General features: G+C 37.2%; 1 protein-coding gene across 9 annotated transcripts in view; it reads left to right on the forward strand.

Annotated features, from left to right (window-relative positions):
* The window catches only part of ec (echinus), a 76,731-nt gene extending 53,018 nt beyond the window's left edge, over positions 1–23,713 (forward strand). For 3 of the 9 annotated variants that reach the window (XM_053747356.2, XM_064436054.1, XM_053747363.1), the window contains 3 exons: positions 18,142–18,441; positions 18,812–18,931; positions 19,216–23,713. In XM_053747356.2, the coding sequence (XP_053603331.1) occupies positions 18,142–18,441; positions 18,812–18,931; positions 19,216–23,454 (4,659 nt within the window). In that variant the 3' untranslated portion in view covers positions 23,455–23,713. Of the gene's footprint in view, positions 1–6,718; positions 7,040–13,599; positions 13,912–18,141; positions 18,442–18,811; positions 18,932–19,215 lie in introns of those variants that run through there. The other 6 variants (XM_053747358.1, XM_053747357.1, XM_053747362.1 and 3 more) reach the window with 6 other exon arrangements.
* The last annotated feature ends 1,207 nt before the right edge of the window (positions 23,714–24,920 follow it).

Consider the following 24,920-nt stretch of genomic DNA (forward strand, 5'->3'; position numbering starts at 1 on the left):
GCAGCTGCGGGACCGGTTCCGAGGGCCAAGTCGTGTCATGTTTGAAATATTGGTGCACGAGATGATGTAAATTAAAGTTTAAAGTATCATTTGATGTTGAAGATGATGATGATGATATTACGGAGCGTGCTGCCTTGTTGATCTAAGTTTTTTTTAAATCTAGTCACTATTTAGTTGATCTAAGTATCCTAGTAAAATTATCTTTATACTTTATCCTACTATTTTCTTTTCGCAAACGTGTATTTAGAAGTACCCAGTAGAAGGAGTTAACAGCCCGGAAAAAGGTACTGTCCTCGTAGTAAAATTCACACGAGTGAAGACGCGGGCATAAGCTAGTTCGGCTTATCCCCCTAAATAAAAAGTTCGATCTAAGGCCCGTGTGTAAAATACTTCTGTATGTACACAATTTGTGTTTGTGTGTGTTGTGCACAGAATTGTAATAATTATATTATTATTACTAACTGTTATTCTATTTATTGGAAATGTGTTTCTTACACGCTCTATTTATACTAAAATAGAAAATTAAATATTCAAATATACATTATTCTATACTACTTGAATTACACGCTTTATTCTGTTTAGGAAACATGTAATATGCATATAAATTGCAATTTTACGATGACTAATTCGAGATAATTTATTTTATATTCCCAGAGAAGGAGGTCGATATTGATACTGACACTACCCATAGTGAACTGTATAATCTCTATTTGTATAAAAATATCATTAATATTGTTTAAAATGTCCTGGCCCTGTCCGCAATTCAAAGTTTTGTACACTTCATACTCGCACAAAAAGTCTGTTTACCTGCGATGCGCATGCGCATCCTGTGCATTGTGTGCAGTTATTACAACAATGACACTTGTTGTCCAATCAGCTTTTGTAGAAATTGTAAGGCTACCTTTAACGGACTGTCGTAAACTTGCTTCACAATGCTTCAGTTATTTAATTTTATTATTTTATAACTTTAATTTTATTATTTTTTCTTGTATTTTTTGATGATACTTAATGATTATACAAATCACATACTCACTCAGGTCTACAAATTTTTTACCGCTCAAATTAATACAGTACACGGTACTAGCCGATGACTTCACATATACATAGTACATAGTTATGACATCAGTACAAATGTTTCAACGTCACGTCAAAAGTAAAATGGTCATGGACCTTGTCGGAGATAAAAATTAACAAGAGCTAATCAACTCGCGATCTTAGGATTAGTTAGTGGGACACAGGACCATTTTAGCCCACTTCACTCCCACATGACGTATCGAACAAGGCTTTCGCCCACTGCGACAATTAGTTAGGTGACAATCTGTCCATAATTTAGTAAAGTACCTTTGTTTACTTCATCAATATTTTAGGGATCCACATTTACATAGGAAATCGCATAGTATATGCCGATCGGTATAACACAATCAAAAAAATATATTATGCATGGTATAATAAAAAAATAAATATAATAGCCGGAAAAAAAATTCAAAAATCACAAATGTGCCAGCTAAGTTGCAATCTGCACGAGAGTCTCCCGTATATTGTGATAATCAAGAGAAAGGACTATAAATACATTGGAGATTTTTCTCATAGGTGCTCACAACCTATCAATATTAAATATCAATGCTACCATTAAATCCGTCATATCTTCGGGCCCTCGAATTGGCTTTTTATTGGGATGAAGACATGATACTGTTTTATCTGCTTATTAGGCTTCTGTGGTATAAATCTTCATATCATTAATGTTAAGGATGCTTATCTCTCTAACCTACCAAATCTTACAAATTTATATTCAAATTTGCCCTTTTGCGATGGCACTTTATTGTCTCAAGCTACAAGAATCTCCGATTACCCAGATCGATGGCCCATTAGCCTCCGAAGAGTGGTCACACCACTGTCAAAGTTCAAGTAGGAGTGGGCGAGCGTGGGCGGCCATATTTTAATTCGTATTACGTTCTGTTATTTTATTAATTTCTGTATAAAACGATGACAGATATATTTAGCATCTCATCAATAATTTGTTAAAGGTATCTTTATGGTGTAGCCTTTAATGGCGTCTGCGTAATTATTGGCAATAATATCACCGCAGTGTCGGTAATAAATGATATCTGAAGTTAAATGAATGCACATTCATACAAATTTCGAAATTCTGTCATATTGTCATAGAAATAAAGCCAAATAATGTACACCTTTAAATTAAATTCCCTCTTCAATTTTGCTAGGTAAACCTATATAGATAGCACGAGACTAAAAGATATATTTTCCTAAAACTATGTATCTAGTTAAAATTATTTGAATATTCTGTCTTTACACATACATCGCCACGCCAATCAATCGCCTGCCGCTAGACACTCAGGCCAAGGCTCGCCAAACCCATTTGACATACATTCGCAAAATACTCCACGTATTTGATAAAGCAATGACACCGATTCGTGAAATTCGCGTTCTGCACTCGTGAAAGTGATTAAGTACCCTTTTTACACTTAAAAGCGATACACGTAAAAAACGATACGTTTGACATATTTCCTGTCCTTACGCTTTATAATTTTAACCACGCTTTATAAATGAAGTGATATTTCTCTTATCTCAGTGCATTCCCAGTTTCTTTCTCAGTTAGAAAGCATCGGAGTCCAAGTCCATTTTCCTACTTTTTCTTCTCCACATCGCACGGTCTTCTGCATTCTTATCTCCTTTGCCACGCAATACGAAGTCAAGTCCTTCTTGGGTTCGCTCCACTTGCCAGGACCTTCTGCTTTATAAATGACGTGATATCATTACCGTTTTATTTTAAATCGTTTATAATAACTATTACCTTCGTTATCACCTTGAAGATAAACATCAATAAATAACACATTTGAAGCTAAACTTAATTCACTCTATTCTTAAAAACAATAGAAAAATTGTTTGATCAAATGGCTGAGAAACAATAAGACCCATTGAGTTGCGCCAGAATCTAATTACAGCCTTCGATCAAAGTTGCGCCTGCGACTCACCTGTGGAATGCAACGATCTAGCATTATGCAGCCTGCTGCTACCTACCGTAATTATTTCGATTTGTTTCGCATTGCAAAATGGAACCTAGATAAATAAAATTATCCTTTAACAGGTATGCGTTAAGGCTAATCTGCTGGCTAATTTTCATCTTCTGCATCACACTTTGCCCAGTTTTTGTAATCGGTATATATGTACGTACACATATACATAACACATTATTCTGATTTCTGGCTGTGGTCTGTGATGCATGTGCATGTTTGATCGTGCATGTGCATGCACGATCAAATGTCATCTGTAATGTTTATGACTGTCACCTTTTTGTCTATCTACCTACATATGTCCTATTTATATGAACTTACCACTTGTTGTTTTGTTTCCAACATTTAAGAGAGAATCACAGGAGAGCGGCACCATCGCATCGCGAATAACTGAAATTTCGACTACACTGAAGCTCGCAATTAATACATATTTTTTCACTCTTTCTGAGTAGAATATAAAGTAATTTAAGTTCCACCGAAAACACTTACAATGTTATCAGCCGTCTTGTCAACGATAGTAATTTGCGAGAACATAATAAGCTTAGTAGGTGGTTTGGGCGTCCAAACTGGTTGCGAGTGAAATGGACAAGTGTACAGAAACTGGCACGCGGCATACATATAACATAGTAAGAGTGGCCATCGTGTTTCCAGCCAGATGACATACTGAATCGATTTTCACGATTGGTCCATTATACGCAATTCGTCATAATTCCTGCAACACTTATTTATTTTTTTTATTTTATATTAGGACAAATCTTATGCTTGATAAATCTTCGTAGGCGGAATTTGGTGTAAATCGATATTTTTTATCAACTATACGTACTATATTGCTTACTGTATTTTTAAATTATGAACGAGCTACTTGTATTATGATATTAAATGAAAATAATGGCTGTGTGATTATCAAAACGATTCCAAAAAAAGAAAAAAGTAAGCCTTAACGTGATATAGTTCCCAAATTAGTACTGCAAATCAAATTGTTATAAAAAATAATACTAGGTATAAAATGTAATCCTTGAATCTTTATATAAGTGTAAGGGGGAGCAATTTGATCAAAAAATAGCTAATAGGCAGAGCCATTTTATAATCAGTCAATACGACATTAACAGGATAGCAACATGTCCTATTAATACTTTTATAAATCTCCTTCGAGATCTAAGCACCCTAGATTGCATAGACAGGCATAATGCAAAAGGCGTCGCGAGTACACTCAACATCATATAGAACGGCGCATCGCAAAGATCGACACTATCACTAATGAATAGAGGTTCACGCCGGGTAATTTGAGATGCAGTTGACTGTATGCGACGATCAAGGCGCTTATTATGGTTTTTGTATCAAGTTGCTACATCCGACGAAGCGTTGTCAGTTCACAAGCAACGATAACATTCAACAGTGTCGTAACCTGACGCCACTGTTATCATATACGATGCATTTCTTCCGTGTAACGGTCCACGATGATATCCACATCATTACTCTGATACTAATAAGAGGCGACACGTCATTTACTAGACACATATTTGCTATAGATCCGTTTGTCATTTGTAATGTCCCACTTTCTATGTTTGCGTTACGGGTTTCAATCAAATATTTGACAATGGTATCGTCGATGCCAATATTAGCATTTTGAATTAATTTTAAATGGGCCTTCACAAAATGTAGACAACTTCGAATGAATATCAACAAACGACATTGCTGTTGCTTAAATGGAAATTTAATTACGAGTTATGCGCCCTTCGGTTGTCCATACAACTTGATGTGCCTATTCAAATATAAGTGGAGGTTGCAAACTTTGCAAGAGGCTTGTTAAATTGATGTTTTGGCGCAATAGCCGCACTCTCAAATGTCAAAAGTTATAACGCTTCACTTGCACATCTCTTTAGATATTGCAAAAGTTTAATTACTTTACACCATGCAAGATACATGTGTAAGTAGTAAATTATTTTGTATGCTCCATTACCAGAGACGCAACGAGTACTTACTTAAGTTCATAAATATTTACCAATCGTGTCGGTCATCGTAATTTTTGTCTTATTTATATTTTTTTGTAATGATGTTTCTAAAAATTTAGTTGCGAGTTCAGGCATTTTAGAGCTATGGCATGAACACGTGACGTATAATGACCGCATCTGGGTCTAGATCATCTAAACTCAGTATATACCAAACCTATTCAGTTCAGCAGACAAATTTCTTTGATTTTAATTACAGACATTTTGAACTGTTGAGAGTGGAAGTTTAGCAAAATGCACACGCTTGGATGTATCTTATTATTTCCCACAATTTATTGAGTTACAAGAACCGAAACTACGGCCTTTTACGTGTATAGCTGAACTAGTAAGCTTTTTATAAGGAAACGTGATCTGAAATAACAGTCAGCATTTAGCCAATCGCATTGATCTTTTGTCAATGGTTTTAAGGAACATTAGGGTAGTTGACAAAGGAGTCACCTGCATCGGAGAAGGTTCACACGGCAATAAAATATCAGTTATGGGCATTGTGGCCGGCTCTATTCCACATTATGGTACCGTTCAATACAGGCTTCCCGCTAGTTGCCGTTCACTAAGTGGTTCATATGGCAGACTTGTTATTGCTATCAATCAGACCATTTTTTTCTTTTATCTCAAGAACGTATTTCCTCTACAAATTGAAATTATATTTTAAAAAGACAATCAAATTCAAATTCAAAATTGTTCAACTTAGAATGATATACAACACTTATTGGCGTCACAACAATTACTTAATATTGATTCTACTGCCTACTTCTAAAGCGCAGGTGAAGAAGAAGAAACATACATATAGAGATTTGTTGAATTTATTTTTTACGAAAATATCATATTGGATAAAATATTTTCTCAAGAAGTCTAATCAATATTAATATAATCTAGCTTTACAATAACCAAAATTTTTTGTTGTCTATCTTGTGTTCAGGTAAAATATTATCCTTTGTGTTTGAAACTAGTTCATTCGCTCCAACGTCTAGAGTCTAGACCGATATTATAGATAGCTTGTTCTATTAAGTCTAGGTGTCTCGAAACTGCACTCGTTGCGGTTACGAGCTACATAGCTAGATATTGTTCACAGTGAACTAGCCTTGTACAGACTGCTTTAATTGCTCACAGTTCAACGCTCACGTCTGACTTTTAGATCTTTAGATAAAGCTGGAAAAGCGCATTCTATATCACAATTACTAGGCTCAATTGCCGCACATGCAAAGTGAAGAGATAAATAGACAGAAATAGTGGTCATTTAGATCAATTTTCAAAATGTTTACTTCAAATCACACGAAAACTCTTAACTTACTAGAAAAAACTAATATTATACAATCTGTATAATTGAAAACATGTTTATTAAAATCAGGTATGAATTAAGACAGTCAAATGACTCGTCTTAATTCATACCTTTATAAGTAAATACTTATAAAGCTTGAGAAAGTTGTGTTCAGATTGTCCATTTAATTCTTGATAAAAGATAAGGTCACGCCAATCTAACGATAGAGACAATTCATATTTAGATTTGACTGACAAAGGTTCTATCTGTTTGCCATAACAAGTACGGGAGACGTAACCGGACCCCCTCAAAAGCCTCTCTTCTGTCCCTCTCGCACCCACGCCTGCCAAGGCTTGGCGCCAAAGCCTTTATCGCTTATCTTCGTCGCGCATACACTCTTGCGCAGCCTGTCACTACTACGCTTACTCTGGTATAAGCCGTCTCTCTACCGCCGAGAGTAGACGTCGCGTATTCTGTATTTATATCGATTAATTCATTAGCATCGATTAATATTGATTCACATAAACAAATAATAGTGTCATCAGTGACTTCACAAACATTTTCACATGGATTAACTCTAGTGTTTTCAGTGTTAGTGTCAAAGGTTATTATAATTTTAATTTCGTATTGAAATTAAGTGAGTGGTATTGTATCTGTGTATTGGATTATTGGAGTGACTTCATGCAAGTTGGTTACTTGTTGGCCTTGTAATCGACTGCTATGAGTGCCAGCCAAATATATCGGTGCTAATTTATTTAAATGTGACAACCGTATATTGCAATAAGTGATAGAACCGCATTTCAGGGTCATTCTAGTCCAAAATAATAATTATTATCCTTATATGCCTTCTGTAGAACTTTCAGGAATCAAAGCGCTATTGTAAGCTTCTTTAAGATTTTATCCAACTTGCCATAGTTCAGAAATAGGAATGCATTATTCCATAATGAGTCTCGTTAGTCGGTAATATCATGCGTTTAGTTAAGCATGGTAATTGAAAATTTCCAAGTAATAGGCATTAAGATTGCTTTTCCAGCAAATTATAAACTTGCAGAGTCATACGTAATACTATCATACTACTACATACACGCTGATGAAATGACACAATGAAATAATAAGCATCCTGAGTAGGTTTTCTTACACTTTCTTATAAATACACAGAATAAAGTTAGCACTTAGCGCCTTTTGTGATTTTGCCCTCATTTTTTTGCACAAGTTTCAAGTTTTGTCTTTAATATCTAATTTATAAAATGTTTCGTTGTTTTATTTGATCTTTTAATCAACAGTTACAATTAACATCTTTTTTGCGACTATAATGGTGTTTAGCTTAATTTCACCATCATCAATGTAGTCTTCTTTATCTATGTGCGTATTCTTACTCATAACGTCTTCATGCCAAACTACGATTCCAGTAACATGTTACAACCGTGTCTAATCGATTTTTAGAGCTTCGAAATGTAATCTTCTCAGAAATGGTTTCTAGTTGAGTTCTCACTATTGTATCTTGTATGTCGAATCCACGTATAACTCACCCAAGGCAAATATACTTTTTCTGTGATTGGTGTCAGACTTTCGCATATGAAAGGTCATAATATGGTTACAATGGCATCTTAAAAAGCTTTTGTTGCTTTATTTATGCACAGTACCTATCCACGACTATGAGAGAACAGAAACCACAACATGTTTGGTTAATGGCAAGTTGCCAACTGCTATTCCTTACCCGTTATTCTAGAAACTGATTAGGATATGACTCTTGGGCTGATGAAGAGAAAAACTAGACATAATATATAATAGGCACCAAATATTAATTTATCAAATTTTTATAACATCATGTTACACAATTAAAGTGAGTTGGCGTGATAGTTAAGTATTCTATAATCGACACGCTTTCAGTTAGTTTAGTATACTTAGTACAGATGTGTCGAACAGTTGTTATAGTGCGTCACTAATTGTTGTCATTATTACCCATTGTTTCACCCACACTGGGACGTGTCCATGTCTGTCTATCTGTGCACTTGTGGCATAATGTCACAAATTCGCCAAAACTCCTACCTACGTACTGCAAATTGTCGTAGTTATACTCGTAGTTATACTATTGTCCTTGTTTTAATTCGCTTAGTCCACCCACTGGCTTCACCGAAAGATCTGCAAGACCAAAACTGGATACGAATAAGTAAATTAAACGATGTTAAAACTGACTTACAGCAGATTTTATCGAAATTTTTCTCGGGAGAACTACAAAAAAGACTTATTAAACGCCCGCCTGTGATGTTGTTGGTAGCCATCACTCTCCATATAATGCAAAAGTAGTTAATTGTATATGTTTTCTTACCAGAAAAGCAATGAAATAATAAATGGTTCATTTTTTTTTTTAATGTTTTAAAATGTTTGTTTTTTATTTTCAAACGGGGCATTGTCTAATCCTATATAGATCGAAAGTACTTTCAAAATAGAACTTGTACTCAGTCGCTACACCGGCTTTCTGTTTTGTAATTTTGCACTGCAAATGCACCACTCTGTTGCATTACCCACTTCTGCGATTTATGATTAAGCACGTCGTCTATGTAATTTATTACATGTTGCTATCAATGTATTATAAGATATAGGTTAATTTTGAATATTTTACGTCTACAATAGGTCATAAAACTTATTTATATTCAAGGTGTAATTTATAGTCTAATTATTACACATTAGATTCAAATGTATGTCTGTCTACACATGAAGTTGATACCTAATGCATAGAAATTAATTGTTTTTATTTGTTAATTTGCTAAGGAAATCGTTTGATGTTTTATTAATTAGCGATCAAAGCACTGATAAGTAATATACAATATTAGTTAAGTATAATGATGATAACTTCCGTCATAAATTACAATTTTAATTACAAGCGTTGGCAGTTTTTCAGAAAATAAAACAAACGCAAAAAGTAGTCGTAGAAATCGATAATGTTTATCGTGTTTCAATCGATTACAATGTAATTTAATTAAATGTAGACGTATAACCAGACGATTGTGTGGCGATATCTCACCGGGAACTAATCGAAACAACACCACACGAGTTCACCACACCATAAAGATTCTCGACTCGGAAAGATCGTTCGGTGACGTAATAGCTCCCCTCGTTAACCGTATCACCATTACTTAATACTTTATAACTTTGAAAGGTTAACTTGAGGGCAATGACGCAAAGCATTATAAAGTACCCATTCCCGGTGTCTGAGGTCTTAGGAAAAAATACTAGTTACTAAAACATAACCGGATAACAGTACCGAATAATAATGTATGTATGTATTTAATCAACAGCCACTTCACAAGATTTTCTTTAAAGTTTTCGAATCTTTGATCTCCTTAAATGCATGTTTTCACTTAGTTTGCACGCATGGAATTTTTAAATACAATATTTCTTTAAGGCATTATTGAGTCAATTTGCAATTACACAATCTTGGTATGCAATCACTATCTGTGTATCAGTTGATCTTATATTACCTTGAACTGTCGTATAGCCTATAATGCATTACAGAATCACAATAGATTGCAACGCAGAATTGAACAGAATTACGTGTAATTCCGTATAATATTTCAATTGAACATTGTTTGTAGCCTCACACCTTGGCAACCGATGATACCGGTGTACTAGTAACATATGTTTGCCATTAATTTGATTGCTTAGCCATCACTTTTTAGGGGAGGTGAGAATATCAATTTGTGATATAGACAGAAACAAACACAAACACATATATGATTTGACTGTAGATAAGTCGATGAGAAAATATACATATACAAAATATAGTAGCATATATAGCTTGCCGAATCCAATGTGCGAGTTTGACACACTTTTACAATTTAGTAAACCACTTCACGTTTCAATTGACACCAAATTGACCACTCTTCGCAATGGACATTTTCCTGAATGTGTCATTGATATTAACATCATCAAACTTAACATTCCCGTTACATTTCTTTAGAATTACTTTCCTTCTCTCATCATCAATATGCATCACAATTGGCTAAAATCCGAAAGGTCGTCCATGACAAATAACTTGGAAGAACGTTGCTTCAGATCCGTTGTCGTAACCTCGTGTATGGTGTGTAACAGATGATGCGATACCGCGGGTCCGCCTCTTGAATAGCCCAAATTCGGGGAATTGTTTACGAAACACTAGCAAAAATATAAGAGTAACTAGTAATGTTTCTCACAATAACTGGTCGCCTGAAAGTTTTCCTCTGATGATTTCGGTTGAAGTTTCGGTTAAGTGTGAGAAGTGTTTCAGGAAGTGTAAGAAGTGACATTATATAACTAATTGTTACTTTACTTACATGACGTACCACACAAAGTGGAGAAAAAATAATCTGCTAAGTATTTCACTTACGAGTACTTCTTTCCTGAATGGGGTTTATGGAATATGGTTTCTGGAATTGATACCTCTTCTACCCTTTACATATCGATTTTATATTTACATCTTGCATCTAGCATATTTTTTCCGTTAAAACCTAGCTTTGCATTTAAATTACGTATTGCAATTGATTATAGACACTTTATTTATTATCACTCATTAAATTCTTGATTGTTTTGTGGTTTTCTATTCTCGTATTCATTACTGTCTAGTAAAACCAGCCCTTTACTACCGCGACTAGTAGTTCGTGTAGTTCGACTATGAGCTTCTTACAAAGCTAACGTTCACTTTTGTTATCGCTGTTGATATATAGGCCAGATAAACGAGAAAAGCTTTTAACTGCATAAACTTCGTCTTTACCATCCAGTGGTAAAGACGAAGTTTAGAAATACTTTAGCTTCACTTAATTTTTTTATTGAATAAGTAAATTATTCTTTCGTCCCTCATATTATTTCTAATTTTTCACTTTTTTTTAATCTGGGCTGAGGACTTTCATAGCTTTATAATAATTGGTCTGTTTTTGTCTGAAGCGTATTGAACGTGCCATTAAATTTTGGGATTTCGTTTAGGTGTAGTTTGGTTTGATACATTCAGTCAGGATAGAAGTAATCCAATAAACGTGGTGTTTCTCACACCAGTGGCACTTGTAATTGGATCGCAATCTTCCATGAGAGCCTCTCACGGTGCACGCACACGATCAAATATAATTGATACTATATTTTTTGTCAACGTTTCCTATATGAATCTGTTTTCATTCATAAAGCCCGACGGAGAAATCTAAACTTGATGTAAGATTGATATTTCCATTTGAAATTGAAACTATAGCTAAATCGTTGACACAGAAGGGAGTTACTTGAAACTAGGGCTGACAAATAATGCCCATATCTAGTCTGAACTACAAATGCATACTGTATAGTAGACAAACGTTACCTGATGGTAAGCAAGCACAACAGTCTATACATCCCAGCAACCCAATAAGAGACAGCAATGCGTGGACTTTTAAATTTACATATTATTTCAATCATTTCAAAACTAAAAACAAAATATTCAATAGTAAACTCAATACTTGGAATATATTCTTCCATTGATCGTAAGTTTTTTAATAAATATTTATTAACCTTCGTTCTCAACAAATTTGCAATTTTATATGCAGAAATTTCCATTTATAGAAATACTTGTAAGGCAACCTGATGTAGTTGTGTTGTAGTTTTCCTTAAGAGGCGCTTCACGAGACTGCTGTGTGTGTTACGTCGAACTTTGAGTGAACGTAGTTCCAAGAAATAAACCGCCAACTTTATAACACATAAAGCGAGGGGTTCGATCTCTTAACGGATATATTTTGCAGGTGAATCATCTAGGTCATTTTTGTTCTAAATTTTTTACATTATCACGATCTCACGCTAAATAGTCCACATTTCCGTTCGTTGAAAATTACGAGGTTGTGGTAATTAAATATTTAATACAAAAAACGAAGTTTTTCTTTGACTTTTTATATTAGATCAATTAACGAAATATCAACTATGTGTCATAGCTATTTACATAGTTTACTCAAAACCATAACTTCCAAAGTAACACCCATGGAATGACCACACATTATTATTATTCGTAAATACTCTTAACATGACTCATAAGGGAGTTCATTCATATTAAAAATTGGTACAGATGCACAGAGGAGCAGATCCAGATTTTATATTGTTTCAATGGCCGTACTTGAAGGGTCGTTCGTCAATCTTTATCCCTTAACATTCTTTACGTCTGAGTCACATACTGCGTGAACATCAATGTTTTTATTTATTTTTCGAATATTTTTATACTGAGTAACCCTTTTTTAAAGATCATGGACGACCTCGGTGGCGCAGTGGTAAGGTTTTTGCCACCGAACCAAGAGGTCCCGGGTTCGATCCCCGGTCGGGTCATGATAGAAAATGATCTTTTTCTGATTGGCCCGGGTCTTGGATGTTTATCTATATATGTATTTGTTATAAAATATAGTATCGTTGAGTTAGTATCCAATAACACAAGTCTCGAACTTACTTTGGGGCTAGCTCAATCTGTGTGATTTGTCCTAATATATTTATTTATTATTTATTTAATGAGGAAAAATCTTCAGTTAATATTTATAAATGCAAAAGTCGTTATATTACTTCGCCAACCTTGTCGTAAATACTAAGTGTGTCTGCAATGTTTAAACATAAATATTGAAACCTGCATCTTATGGGTGGCCGTTGTTTTGTTTTATTAGATTTTTATAAATATCCCGGTTTTATTACATTCTATTTGCCAAATAAATACGCAGCTGCGTTACACGTGTTTCGTGAAACCTAAAGTTTTATAACCTCATGTTTCCAGCTCTACTTATCACTAGAAAATATAAACAAAGCTCGTCGTAAAAACGTAGAGACGCTAATTGAGTGTAGCGTTCGCTAGAGAGGGACAGAGTAGAGCCCACGTGTGTTAAGTTAACAATAGATTACAAAAACTTTGTACCTGGAAGGTAGAGCCTTCCCCCGCGCGTCTACCTCGAGTCTCGACTCAGTCTAGTTGAAAGCCTCATCGCTGACGATCGCCCCTATAGATCTTTCATGTCACAAGTTTGGAACAAGTTATTAAAAGAAATTTTACGGTTTGTGACGGACACGTAGTGTTAATTAGTGAAGTTGAAACGCGACAGTTGTTCATTACAGTGCCTATTTCTTCTTTCTTGCATTCTCGCCACCTGCTGTCTACCTGTTATCCCCAACTGGCGCGGCGTTTTCGCGCCGAAATTGAGCCGACTTATTTTTTTTTACGATAGTAAGCGCATAGTTGTTTGTCCCGGTCGGTCGTGTAGAATTCAAATGAAAAGTTTCTAATTCGGACGTGGTTCGATTACTTATTGCCATATACGGTGTCTTATGTGTGTTTTCCGCACAGCCATTGTCTCTGCGACTAAATTCCAATGCCTGGGATTGTGATTGTGATGTGGATTAAAACAGTGAGATGATAAAGTTTCGATATAAGCGCAAGGATGCGGGGGATTCCCCAGGGAAAGGGGCGATTCAGAAGAAAATCGAAGGTCTTTGGGATCGGGAGTTACTACCTTCCAAGGACCTGGGTACCACGCTGGCGGGGTCGGTGGCCGGGGTGAGGAACAACACCCTGCCCCGATCCCGCCCCCCCTCTGCTGCTCGTCGTGATACTGACACCACCCCCATCATCAGCCCGACCACCTTGTCCCTGTTCCGAGTAAGTTTTACTTTAGTCAGGCACGTGGTTATTTTGGATATTCATTTTTGGAGTAGGTACAATATTGCCACCAATTCTTTTGGTAGGTAAATAATTTTACTTTGATCATAATATAAAAAAATAATGTGAACTATGCACAAATAAAAATGTTAAAAAAACATCTATTTCTATCATCATATATTCTATAATTATATTTATTCTCTAATCTCATTAGATTTGCGTATATTCTACTTCCACTCATTTGTGGACATCATTAGACAGAAAATATCCTGTTCTTTTCAAAAGATGCCAACGAATTCGTCGCATGCGCAATCCTGCGCAGATTAGCGCACGATGCGCCTTAATGGCTGCTAAATTGGCTGGTTCTGCTGAATTCTAATTTAAATCCAGTAATGTATAATGTTGAGATTGATGAAGCTACCTGCTTATAAATTGTACGGTTAAATTAACCAACAGACGGTTTTATATCTACCTGACTAGACGTAGCTGACTAAACCTCGCATTTGGTCGGAATTAGGAATAATTTTTAGGCTCTATTTTTAACCTTGTTAACTAGCGCTTGATCTAAGATAAGAGGCAGGTGCCAATGAGGTTTGATTATTCTAAACTAGCGGCCCGTCCGGGTAAAACCATAATATATGACACACATAATTTTATAAATAGTCAAGCTCCTAACAACTCATCTTTATTTTTCTTCAAATTCTCCTCCTTTGTGTTGAAGTTAACAGCTCTCTTGATAATAACTCAAAACTTTGTTAACCTCTTGATAAATTGCTACTCCAAGATTTTTAGTATGGTCCTATGGTATAGGCAATAAGTGCTTACGAGGATGCGGCGGTCGTTCAATCAATTGTGATTCATAGCCTGTCGTTGCTGGCCACTGTCGTAGGCTTTTAAAGGCAATTTATGCAAGGAATATTTAACACAGATAGTTTAATATGTACGCGCAAACGCCGACCTCCGGTGGCGTCCGCGCTTGGAATTGAGTATTGTCTCTGTAAGAAAATAACGTGACGAGGACATTAAAATGGTCTTTTAATATTACATTGATATTCTATATGTGTTGTCGCTGAGATATGTACTTCTTTCTTTACATTTATTTTGAATCTTCAAATCAAAATGATTTATCCATCTCTAGTCTTTGCTCATACTCTTGGTTTAACCTTCTTGTACGACACAACTGTTGTCCTTTTTATTCGATCAGTGTAAGTTCTTTTTGGCTTAAAACTTTAATTAAATAATTGCAATTCTTAGTTTACGTTTAATCGTTCCAGAGATCCCGTTACTAAAATAGTCTTTTAAAATCAGCTTAAATTAAAAACCAAATCCACCATTCTGTTTACGATTGTTTGTCAGCGTGATATCCGGTTATTTATTTCATATTTGTCCAATGTTTTGTTTTAAACAGGTTTAAAATTTTAATAATACATGACACTTGTTTAATAAAAGTGTCGTTAATTAATTAGGTATTATTAAGTGTTGAGATAATTAATACCGATGCTGACATGAATACAAAAACATCTCCAAAAAATCTTTTTCTCATTTTCGTCTATTTCCTAAATAAAATTTACAAAATCAGACTCAAGCAGACCAGGCAATCAGAAAATACAAGAAGCAGGGTCACGGCACGGCATGGCGCGGCGCCTCTAGGAGCTATGCGCCATTCCCACACAACAATGGAGGTGATATGACTAGTGTTCTCACACCACCCCGTTTCGCTTGTGCCACAATAGTCTACTTACTCATGCCTCATGGTTCATGCATTAGTTCCGTGTTAAGTTTTTCATATAATGTGCCATATTTTTCCTTTCCTGTATAAGTTCAGAAGAAAGTCACATAGGTGTTTTATTTAAGCGTGTTCAAAATTAACTGTAATGCAAATGAGCATACTATCGTAATAGACAATCCCGATGAACAATAACTTATCATGCTTATATAGCTAAAATTAGGTCAACTGATCTTAACAGCTTTCCAGTATCTCGTAAGTAATAGATCAGTACATCTTTACATAACATTTCCCGCTTAATAAGGAAACGTCTCGTAAGCTAATAATCCCGTGATATTTACGCAGTTTTTATAAGGACGGAAGATGCGTACGCGCAAGCTGCGTCCGGTGCAGTACAGGAAAACGTTCATACACGGCAGCCATTTTGTTTTTATAATTTAGATTTTGTTTTGATATGTTATGTGTATCTGTTTAGACCTGGATCTGACTGGTTTCTTTTTCTTTCGTGTAGTAACACACTGCATTATATCTCTAGCTACAGTATATCTCTTTTCGTCTAAAAATGAGACTAATATTCATTTAACAACTTAATAAACTTTCTACTATCTAAAGGCTTGAAGTATGTCCAAAATTGTGATTTTTGGATGTATAAGATAACAGACCTAACGTAAGCAAAAATAAAAACAATGTTGTGATTACTAAATTTCAACAACAAAAACGGCTCATCAACATTTGTACGAATGATCTCCGCCTGGGTCATGGCATGTTTGTGACCTATTCGTGCCATACTGGTTTGGCTCCCAGTACCGTCTCACAGCCAATGAGTTTTCAACTCTATTGTTAAAGTTGTAAGATCCAAACAGCTTGCAACGCCAAGATTAATACTTTCTTCATGAAGACCCGGCTATTAAGATTCAGGTTTTTTTTTCCATTCGAAGAACCTTTCGCGGAATCGAAATTATAACGTGTTGATTCAGTCCTGTCATTTATTACAGTTTTTTGGCCGGTAAAAATGTCTGGCCATTGGAACTTTCGATTCTGCGTTTTTCGCGAATTTAGTCAACTTCTGCAAATTAGTCGAGAAGATGCCAATTCATAATATTTATTAATGACTGTCGCGAATTTGTTTAAATAAATAGCATTATTTTAGTTGTAGAATGAATTAATGCAATCAAAAAATGCATTAAAATAATTATTAAACTTAAATTACAACATTATATGACTGGCATAAATTGCGTACATTTTATACTGGATGAATCACCGTAGGGTGCACTATTCATAGATTAATCGTTTAATCAAAGTGATTTAATTACTGTAACCGCATCGTCGGTGCCATTAAGTGCCGTTACCCTAGGATGAAAAGCATGTCTGATATTCTATGATGCTATAAATGCTGTTTTGCTATGTTGCGAGTCCGTGACTAAGCCTACACAGGATATAGAACCAGTAGCGATCCTACATAGTTGTGTATGTGCAATGATCTTGGAAGCTCAATGTATGTTGACATTGAGCAAAGTATTAATAAGTAGCAGTAAGTAGTATTAAGGTAGCGTCGATATCTCTGCGCTCTGTCGTGTAATATTTTATGGCAATAAATACATTTTAGATGGCGGTATTTTTAGATTCGTAGCTATTACTTTGTAAATGGTACAATGTATAAAATAATGTAGTATACCTATGTATACATCAATCTTGTAAGAATACAAATAGTGGAAGACTAACGAAAGAAAACTATCATACGTACGTAAACATAAATAACACAATATATATAGTGTGATTTACACGTGGCAAATAGTTTGTTTTTAATCAATGGTCCTACGAGTATATTATGTAATACAGGGTAATGTTATCAATAAATAAAAAAAGCGGTGACAATGGCAATCGAACCTGTACAATTTCTTTGGTAAACAGCCATTGGCTAATATGTGAAGGATACGTGCGCTCGCGCAAATGAAAGGAATAATTTAATATGTGCTATCAACATAGCTAGCTAATTAAGGTAATGTAGTAAATTTGAAGTTAAATTGCAGCTTAGGAATAAATATGTGTTTGGACGGTGATCACTTCTGGTATTAAATGTATTGCATTTGTAATTTATATTTCCGATCGGGTTGTAAGTTGTAATATTGTATTACAATTGTGTGTATACATTTAAATAAATGGCTACTATACGATCATAGCACAGCAGAGCTATAGCTGCAACATTATAATATTTGTCTATTAAGAGACAAAGTAATTAATCACATTATATGTTAAGTTTTTCCAGTTTGTTCACTTTGGTGAACAATTTAGTGTAGGTACCTACACACGATGCATCTCGTTAGTTTTTAATCTATATTTAAATAACTTACTCTTGACTCTAAGAAGATCTTGGCCTCTATTTTCCACTCTTATCTATTCTGCGCCACTTCATGCATTGATGAAGTATTAAGAGACTATAGGACTGGTGTCTACGTACTACACTCCAGCGATATTTCGTAACACAACCTTATCTTTGTCCACAGGAGTTATTTACTCAATTGCAATGGTCGGAAGACCGCGCGCCTGCAGCCGACGCGTTGCGACGCGCGTTGCACGGAGGAGGCGCGCGATTCCAACTGGGCTGCATGGGGGACGCCAGCGAGTGCTTCGAACACCTTCTCCTGAGGGTCCATGCCCACGTGGCCGCGTCTACTGGCGACAGGCGTGATGATGACTGTCGCGCGCCTCACTGCGTGCCTCATAGGAAATTTGCTATGATGTTGGTGGAACAGTCTGTATGCGGGTCGTGCAAAGCCACGTCTAAACCTCTGCCGTTTACTCAGGTAAGATTGTTCATGATATACCATAGCTTTAGTAGTATGAACACAGTTATAATGTTTTAATATGAATTAAATATAATAAAAATAAATATTAAGTTATATTTTATTAAGGTAAGGTATAGAATAGAGGTATGTTATATGGGCCTATGTTACTATAACTTGGGTAATAGAAGTACTCGTCGATTGTCCTACAGAGACAGACGTCGAGAGGCCTACAGAGAGGAGAAGGCCTATATAACAAAACTACACTATATAAAACAGTGAGTCGAAAAAGACTAAAACCACAGACTTATATACTAAAACGACGTTGACTGAGAGATAAGGTTGTCAGTTCAATGAACTTATATTAAAATCGTAATCTCTTCTTCTACAGATGGTACATTATGTATCTGCGACCGCGCTGACCACGCAAGCTGCGCTGGGACAACACGGCGACAGCTTTGGCTTGCTGCTGAAGCAGGCTGGCGGAATGGGCGACATCAGGGAATGCCCGGTAAGTCAAATATACAACTCTACATATATATTTTTGAAATTGAAACTGTGACAAGTAAGTTACAAACTTAGTAACAAAACTTTTTAATGTGTGTATTGGTATTACCTTGAAACAAATTTAATTTATATTTATATAGGAAATAAAATAATGATTATGTATATTTTGTTAATAAACTTAGTTACAAATAGAAAATAATTACTACAAACAACGACGTAATGGTTCTAAATAAGTAAATGTAATCAAGTCTTCGCTCGCATCTAACAAGTAATTTACTGTTGTTCCAGAACGCATGCGGGGCCAAAATCCAAATCTGCCGGACGCTCATGAACCGGCCCGAAGTCCTCTCCATCGGTATGGTGTGGGACTCCGAACGGCCGGCAGCCGAACACGTGGCGGCCGTGTACGCGGCGCTGGGTACGCAACTGCGACCCAACGACGCCTTCCACGCTTGCGTGCAGTGGTCTTGGGCCGCCCACGCCGACCACCGCCTCGTCGGCCTCGTCACATACTACGGCAAACACTACTCCACCTTCTTCTACCACAGTAAACTGCACCTCTGGATGTACTTCGACGACGCCGATGTGAAGAAAATTGGACCCGAGTGGTCGCAAGTCGTCGAGAAATGCGTCAAGGGCAGATTTCAACCTTTGCTTCTTCTATACGCGGCGGTAGATACCCCGCCGTGTGATGCTCGGAGCAAAGAAGTGGTGCCTTTTGCCGGGCCGGAGCCGAGGCGAGCGGTGACGCCGGCGCCTGATCGGCCGGCGAACGGGTTCGCCAGGCGCGCCGTCACGCCCGGGCCTGACAACGAAAACGACTACGTCAGTAGGAAAGCTATCGAAAATATGCTCGATTCAAATCGACACACGCAGCTAGGAAGAAGTATGAGCACAGGGTCGGCCTCGGACAGTTCGGGCCCTAGGGTCAGAAGAGATTCTGGCAACTGGAGCGGAGACAGGAACAGCGCCTCGTCCACGACATCATCGATGGAAAGTCCTCATATTTACACCCGGGGCCGAGGTCTTAACATCCCTGGCAGTCCAACCAGGAAAGGTGAACTATCAAGCGGTGGCTCCTGTGACGCGGGATACGATTCCAACTCACTATCGTCTACGGACAGCTTGCCGCTCCAACAAGGTATCCGCAACTTACAAATGATAGATCTGAAGACGCGCAGCAATATTGAAGCATTATGTTTAGAAGCGGATATGTTGCTCGAAAAATCGCGCATTGCAGAAAACGCGGCAGATTACGAAACAGCTGTAGTTTTGTGCAATGCGGCTACATTGAAAGCGCGAGCGGCGATGGACGCCCCGTTCAACAGCCAGCACGCTAAAACCATAGCTCGCATGAAACATAACACATGTGCAATGCGGGCCAGAAGTCTCCAGAGACTAATGGCGGGAAAAAATAGAATGACTGAAGTATCACAACCTACGCCCGTCAGAAATACAAAAGGCGGACTAGAAAATTCAACCATCGAAATATATGCTACGTTACCTAAAAAGAAAGGTTCCTCTAAGAAGCTGCAAAAATCATTGGATGACATTGACACCTCCCCGTGTGAGCGACCTCCGAGACACAAGTCCAGAGAAGATGACAAAGTCAGAGAAAAACGATCAAGGAGTGAGGACAGAAGTCGTGCGAGGAAAGAAATGCCTCTGCCGGCTGAAAAGAAAGAGGAATCTAAAGAAGAGGATAAAAAAGCGAACAAAAAACAACATAAGATTCGGCGAAAACTTATGGGTGGGTTGATAAGGCGGAAAAATCGATCAATGCCGGATTTAACAGAAGGGGCAGATAGTAATGGCGAGCCCACCACTAAAGATAAACGCATCGTATCCATAGACGATGGCGACGTTGGCAGGAAAACGAATGATGATAAAAACCTGAGCGGATACCTGTCTGAGGGCCATTTGGAGTACTCGGCCGCCAGCGGGACCAACCCCAACCTCGAGAGAAGCAAGCTCATGAGGAAGAGTATATACGGCAGTGCGGGGAAGATGCTCACTGCGACTAAAGTGCCGCCCCCGCCGCCTCTGCGGACCACTTCACAACTTAGCGGGCCTAAGTTCGAATCCGAAGTGATGCATAGCATGCAGACCTCCCCGGCACAGCCGCACAACTCAAGAGAAAATTTTAATTATTCCCACGACCCAGAAGAAGACGGCGGTTTTTCCGAACAATACGGCGATGAACCGCAATCATTGCCGTTCTTACCTTCTACTTACGATGGGAAACCAATGAATCTCCACAATCAATCTATTGAATCACAACAATCTCAAAATTGTCACATGGTCGTTACTAAAGCAATGATACATCAGGAACAAAGTCCCGTGAAGAGAGATATGATCCCGAACACCCTGGCTCCAATGAACAGGATTCAAAATCTAAGTAATAATTTTGACAACGGGGTAGACGTAGTGGATTGTGCGATGCCAGTGCGCAGATCTCCCCCTATGTTTGAATTACCGCCATACCCAAGTCCCATGAATTCCGTCAACCATTCGAGGCAACCCAGCGAGGAATTCCCTCCTCCACCACCTCCGATCGATCTAACTCCACTTCAGGACGAATTAAACCATATCCAAAAAGCCACGGATTATTATTCTTATCATAACAACACTGAGCCAGTCATGCCTCAAAGATCAGTTAATGACTTATACTCCCAATTACAAGAAAAACGTAATCAGATTTTAAACAACAACCACAAAAAATCGTTATATAATGATGTGAAAACGACGCCAAATGATTGTAATAATACATTATTGCAAGAGCTACAAGCTAAACAGGCTGCGATTAAATTGAAGAGATCTAACTCTTTGGAAGGACAACTGTCGAGTCCCGGCGAAAACTCGCAAGTTCCTGACAGCATCGTCAACAGGCACATGCACAAATTTGAAAGCATGGCGCAGAATGCGTCTTCCGATGGTGAAAGATCTCATCTGGATTTTGCTGATATTAGAGATAACAGAGACGTCATAAACTGCTCTAACCAACCCAATACGTTTATGTACAACCGACGAACCTCGTCGTCCTCGATAGACCCCAAACAGTTGCAAGAAGATTATGCTGAACAAAAATCCCCAAACACCACCAATAGTCCCGCGATGTACGGGGATCATTTAAAACCTAAAAAGAAATCGGTATCGTTCTGTGATCACGTCGTTATAGTATCATCTAAGGCTGAAGAGGAAGAAGATAGTAATTACATACCCAACCCTATTTTAGAGCGAGTTTTGAAATCAGCATTGAACAAACGTCCGATGACAACAATGCCTTTACAGTCTGAGAAACCGTCTCTGCATCGTCAGGACTCATTCGACAGCCAATCGTCGCGGTCGACTACATTATCTTCTACTACCAGCGCGGGGCTGCCTGAAGGCGGACATGCCGACTACGTCAGAGCCCAGAACGGGTACCCTCCATATCAAATGTCGACCCAAGCTCACGCTGTGCGCCAATACAACGCTCAAAAAGCCACCAGTGTTTACGATAGAATCCCACCACCGCAAGCTTCTCACAATCAAAATATTAATTCAAATCAAATATACCAGCAACTTCCCAGCGGAAGTCCTCAAAACACCAGCAACCCTATACCCTACACTCAATCGCCTGCGCCGACGGCTTACTCTCACAGCGCTAGCCCACCGAACTTTAGCCAAAATCCAGTGAATAGACTAAATCCCGCGCACAACCAGCCCTTCCCACCCGCACCCAACAGCCTCCAGAGAACAGTTCCTAACACTTACTCGCACCCACCGAACCAGCTTCACCACGTGAACCAAATACCGAGCAACAATTATCAGTCACCTAACAATAACTATATTACAAATCGTCCGTACCCTCAAAACATGCCAAGCGCTTCGACGCCTTACCAAAGCGTACCCACCAATTCGCCTGCTTACCAGAGCTACCACAGCCCACCGACAAGTTACGCTAGCTCCGAGTATTCTAGTCGATATGCGATGAACAGTACAAACCACTACAGCACGGCCCCGACCCCATCGCCTTATCAAAGAGTTCCCCCTCCTCACGGAGACCTTCCTGTTGAGAACTACAACAATCCTTATCAGAAAGTACCAAACCCTCAGTACCATGATAACAACTCAAACAGACCCCGTGAGCCTGACACAAGGCACTACGCAAATTCTTATCAGCAGCGACCAAATTACAATCAGCCTATGAATATGGAGAACTCAGCTCGCAACGAAGTTCAGTATCAGTATGGCCAAAATGGGTACAATCCATATGAACACCTCCCGCCTCCAAAACAGATACAACAAAAGAAGAGCGTGTCGTTCGAACCAGGCACCAAAGGCGGGACAGAGTCCCCAATACCGTCACTAGTGAGCGACTCCTATTATAATACAGACAGCCAGTCGACTACGGGACAGAAAACATTGTGTAATCTCTGTCGGAAGAAATCCCTGAGCCCTCCAGCCCTATATTGTCCAGATTGTGACTTCTATATGTCACGATTCAAAAATGTAGGCAATACTACACCTTTTGTACAAAGATAGAAATAAGCATATTACTGTTATATATAAGTAAATTGTAAATTCATATTTATGTTATAAATTGACGCAAATTGATCTCAGAAAGTTTTGTACTTATACAATAAAATAATTTAGAATTTCATTTTCATGGATAAATGTATTATGTCCCATATTCAATTGATTAGATTTGTAATTTGTAAAGTTTTATGGAGTCTATTCGAAACATAAGTATAATTTTTATAAACAGAAATTTGTGGAAATAAATTTTTATATTTTTATAAAATCTTTTATTTTTCATAAATAATTTAACATTCTTCGCATATAATTTATTCAAAATTAAACCACTTACTGTGTCGGCTCCACACTATCAGTTCGCTAAACTTTGGTGGAATACATTGCTAATTTTTCATTGCGCTAAATAAAAGCACTCATACAAACTGCCCAATGTTCTCATGCATTCACATCGGCTTCTATCCGAGTTCGACTATAGTGTGGAGGAGTTTACATTTAGGTACAAACTTTATTTGTCCGTTAAAGGAATTTTCTTGTAATCCATGTGAAGATATTTTGAGACATTTTTTAACGTCTTTTTTAACAATAAATGAAAGTAATGAAAAAGGAAAATCAAGTAGGTACGAGAAAAATCCCATTGACTTAGAAATTAGGACTTACAATAATACAGTTTATATATACAAAAAAATTAGAAAACCGTAGGTAAACCGTGCTAGTCTAATTCGAAGGACCGGTTTTTGCACCTTTTTTTGGTTCTCCGAACTTTGATCAGCAATGTAGGCCGAATAGCTGCTTAAGTTTGACAAACTGTTTGCCTGAAGTGTGTCTGAGTTCGGCGACAGTGTGGAGCTGGCATAAAACTATCTTTTGCTCTGATATGGTACTAAAAAATCTCTGCTTCGCTTACTTTGCAAAGAAATGTTTATAGTACCGACGTTTTCGTAAAGATGGCGTTAAGAAATAAAAATGTTGCCAAGTTATTATTAAAAAACTGCTAGATTCTGTCTACAGATACGTTTTATTTATATATCGATTATTTTTATTTTGATCGATTGTCAAATGAAGTGATCTTCACATAAAAATATGCCACGAAAAAAATTTTCGCATGTTGATTAATACTTGCATGCATTTGCATTCAGAACTGATCTGAAACTTATATATATCAACAAAAAAAGAAAAAAATAATACATAAAAAATAATACTAATACCTACTTAAAAGTGAAATTTGTCTTATAATATACATAACATTTCCGACAAAATTTTAAAAAGTAAATTTTATATATTTATATGAGCAATAAGTCCGCCTTTGCTCCATATGTACGTAAACTCTATTTTTTGTGTATATAAAGTTCATTTATTATTATTATTATTTTCAAAAAATTTTATATAAGTATAACAACACTTGACATTTTTTTCAAAATTATTTTGTGTAATCTATATATCTGTAATTTAATTCATAAATAATGTAAATCTGACTT

The sequence above is a fragment of the Plodia interpunctella genome, chromosome 7, assembly GCF_027563975.2.
Source record: "Plodia interpunctella isolate USDA-ARS_2022_Savannah chromosome 7, ilPloInte3.2, whole genome shotgun sequence".
NCBI classification, from domain to species: domain Eukaryota; kingdom Metazoa; phylum Arthropoda; class Insecta; order Lepidoptera; family Pyralidae; genus Plodia; species Plodia interpunctella.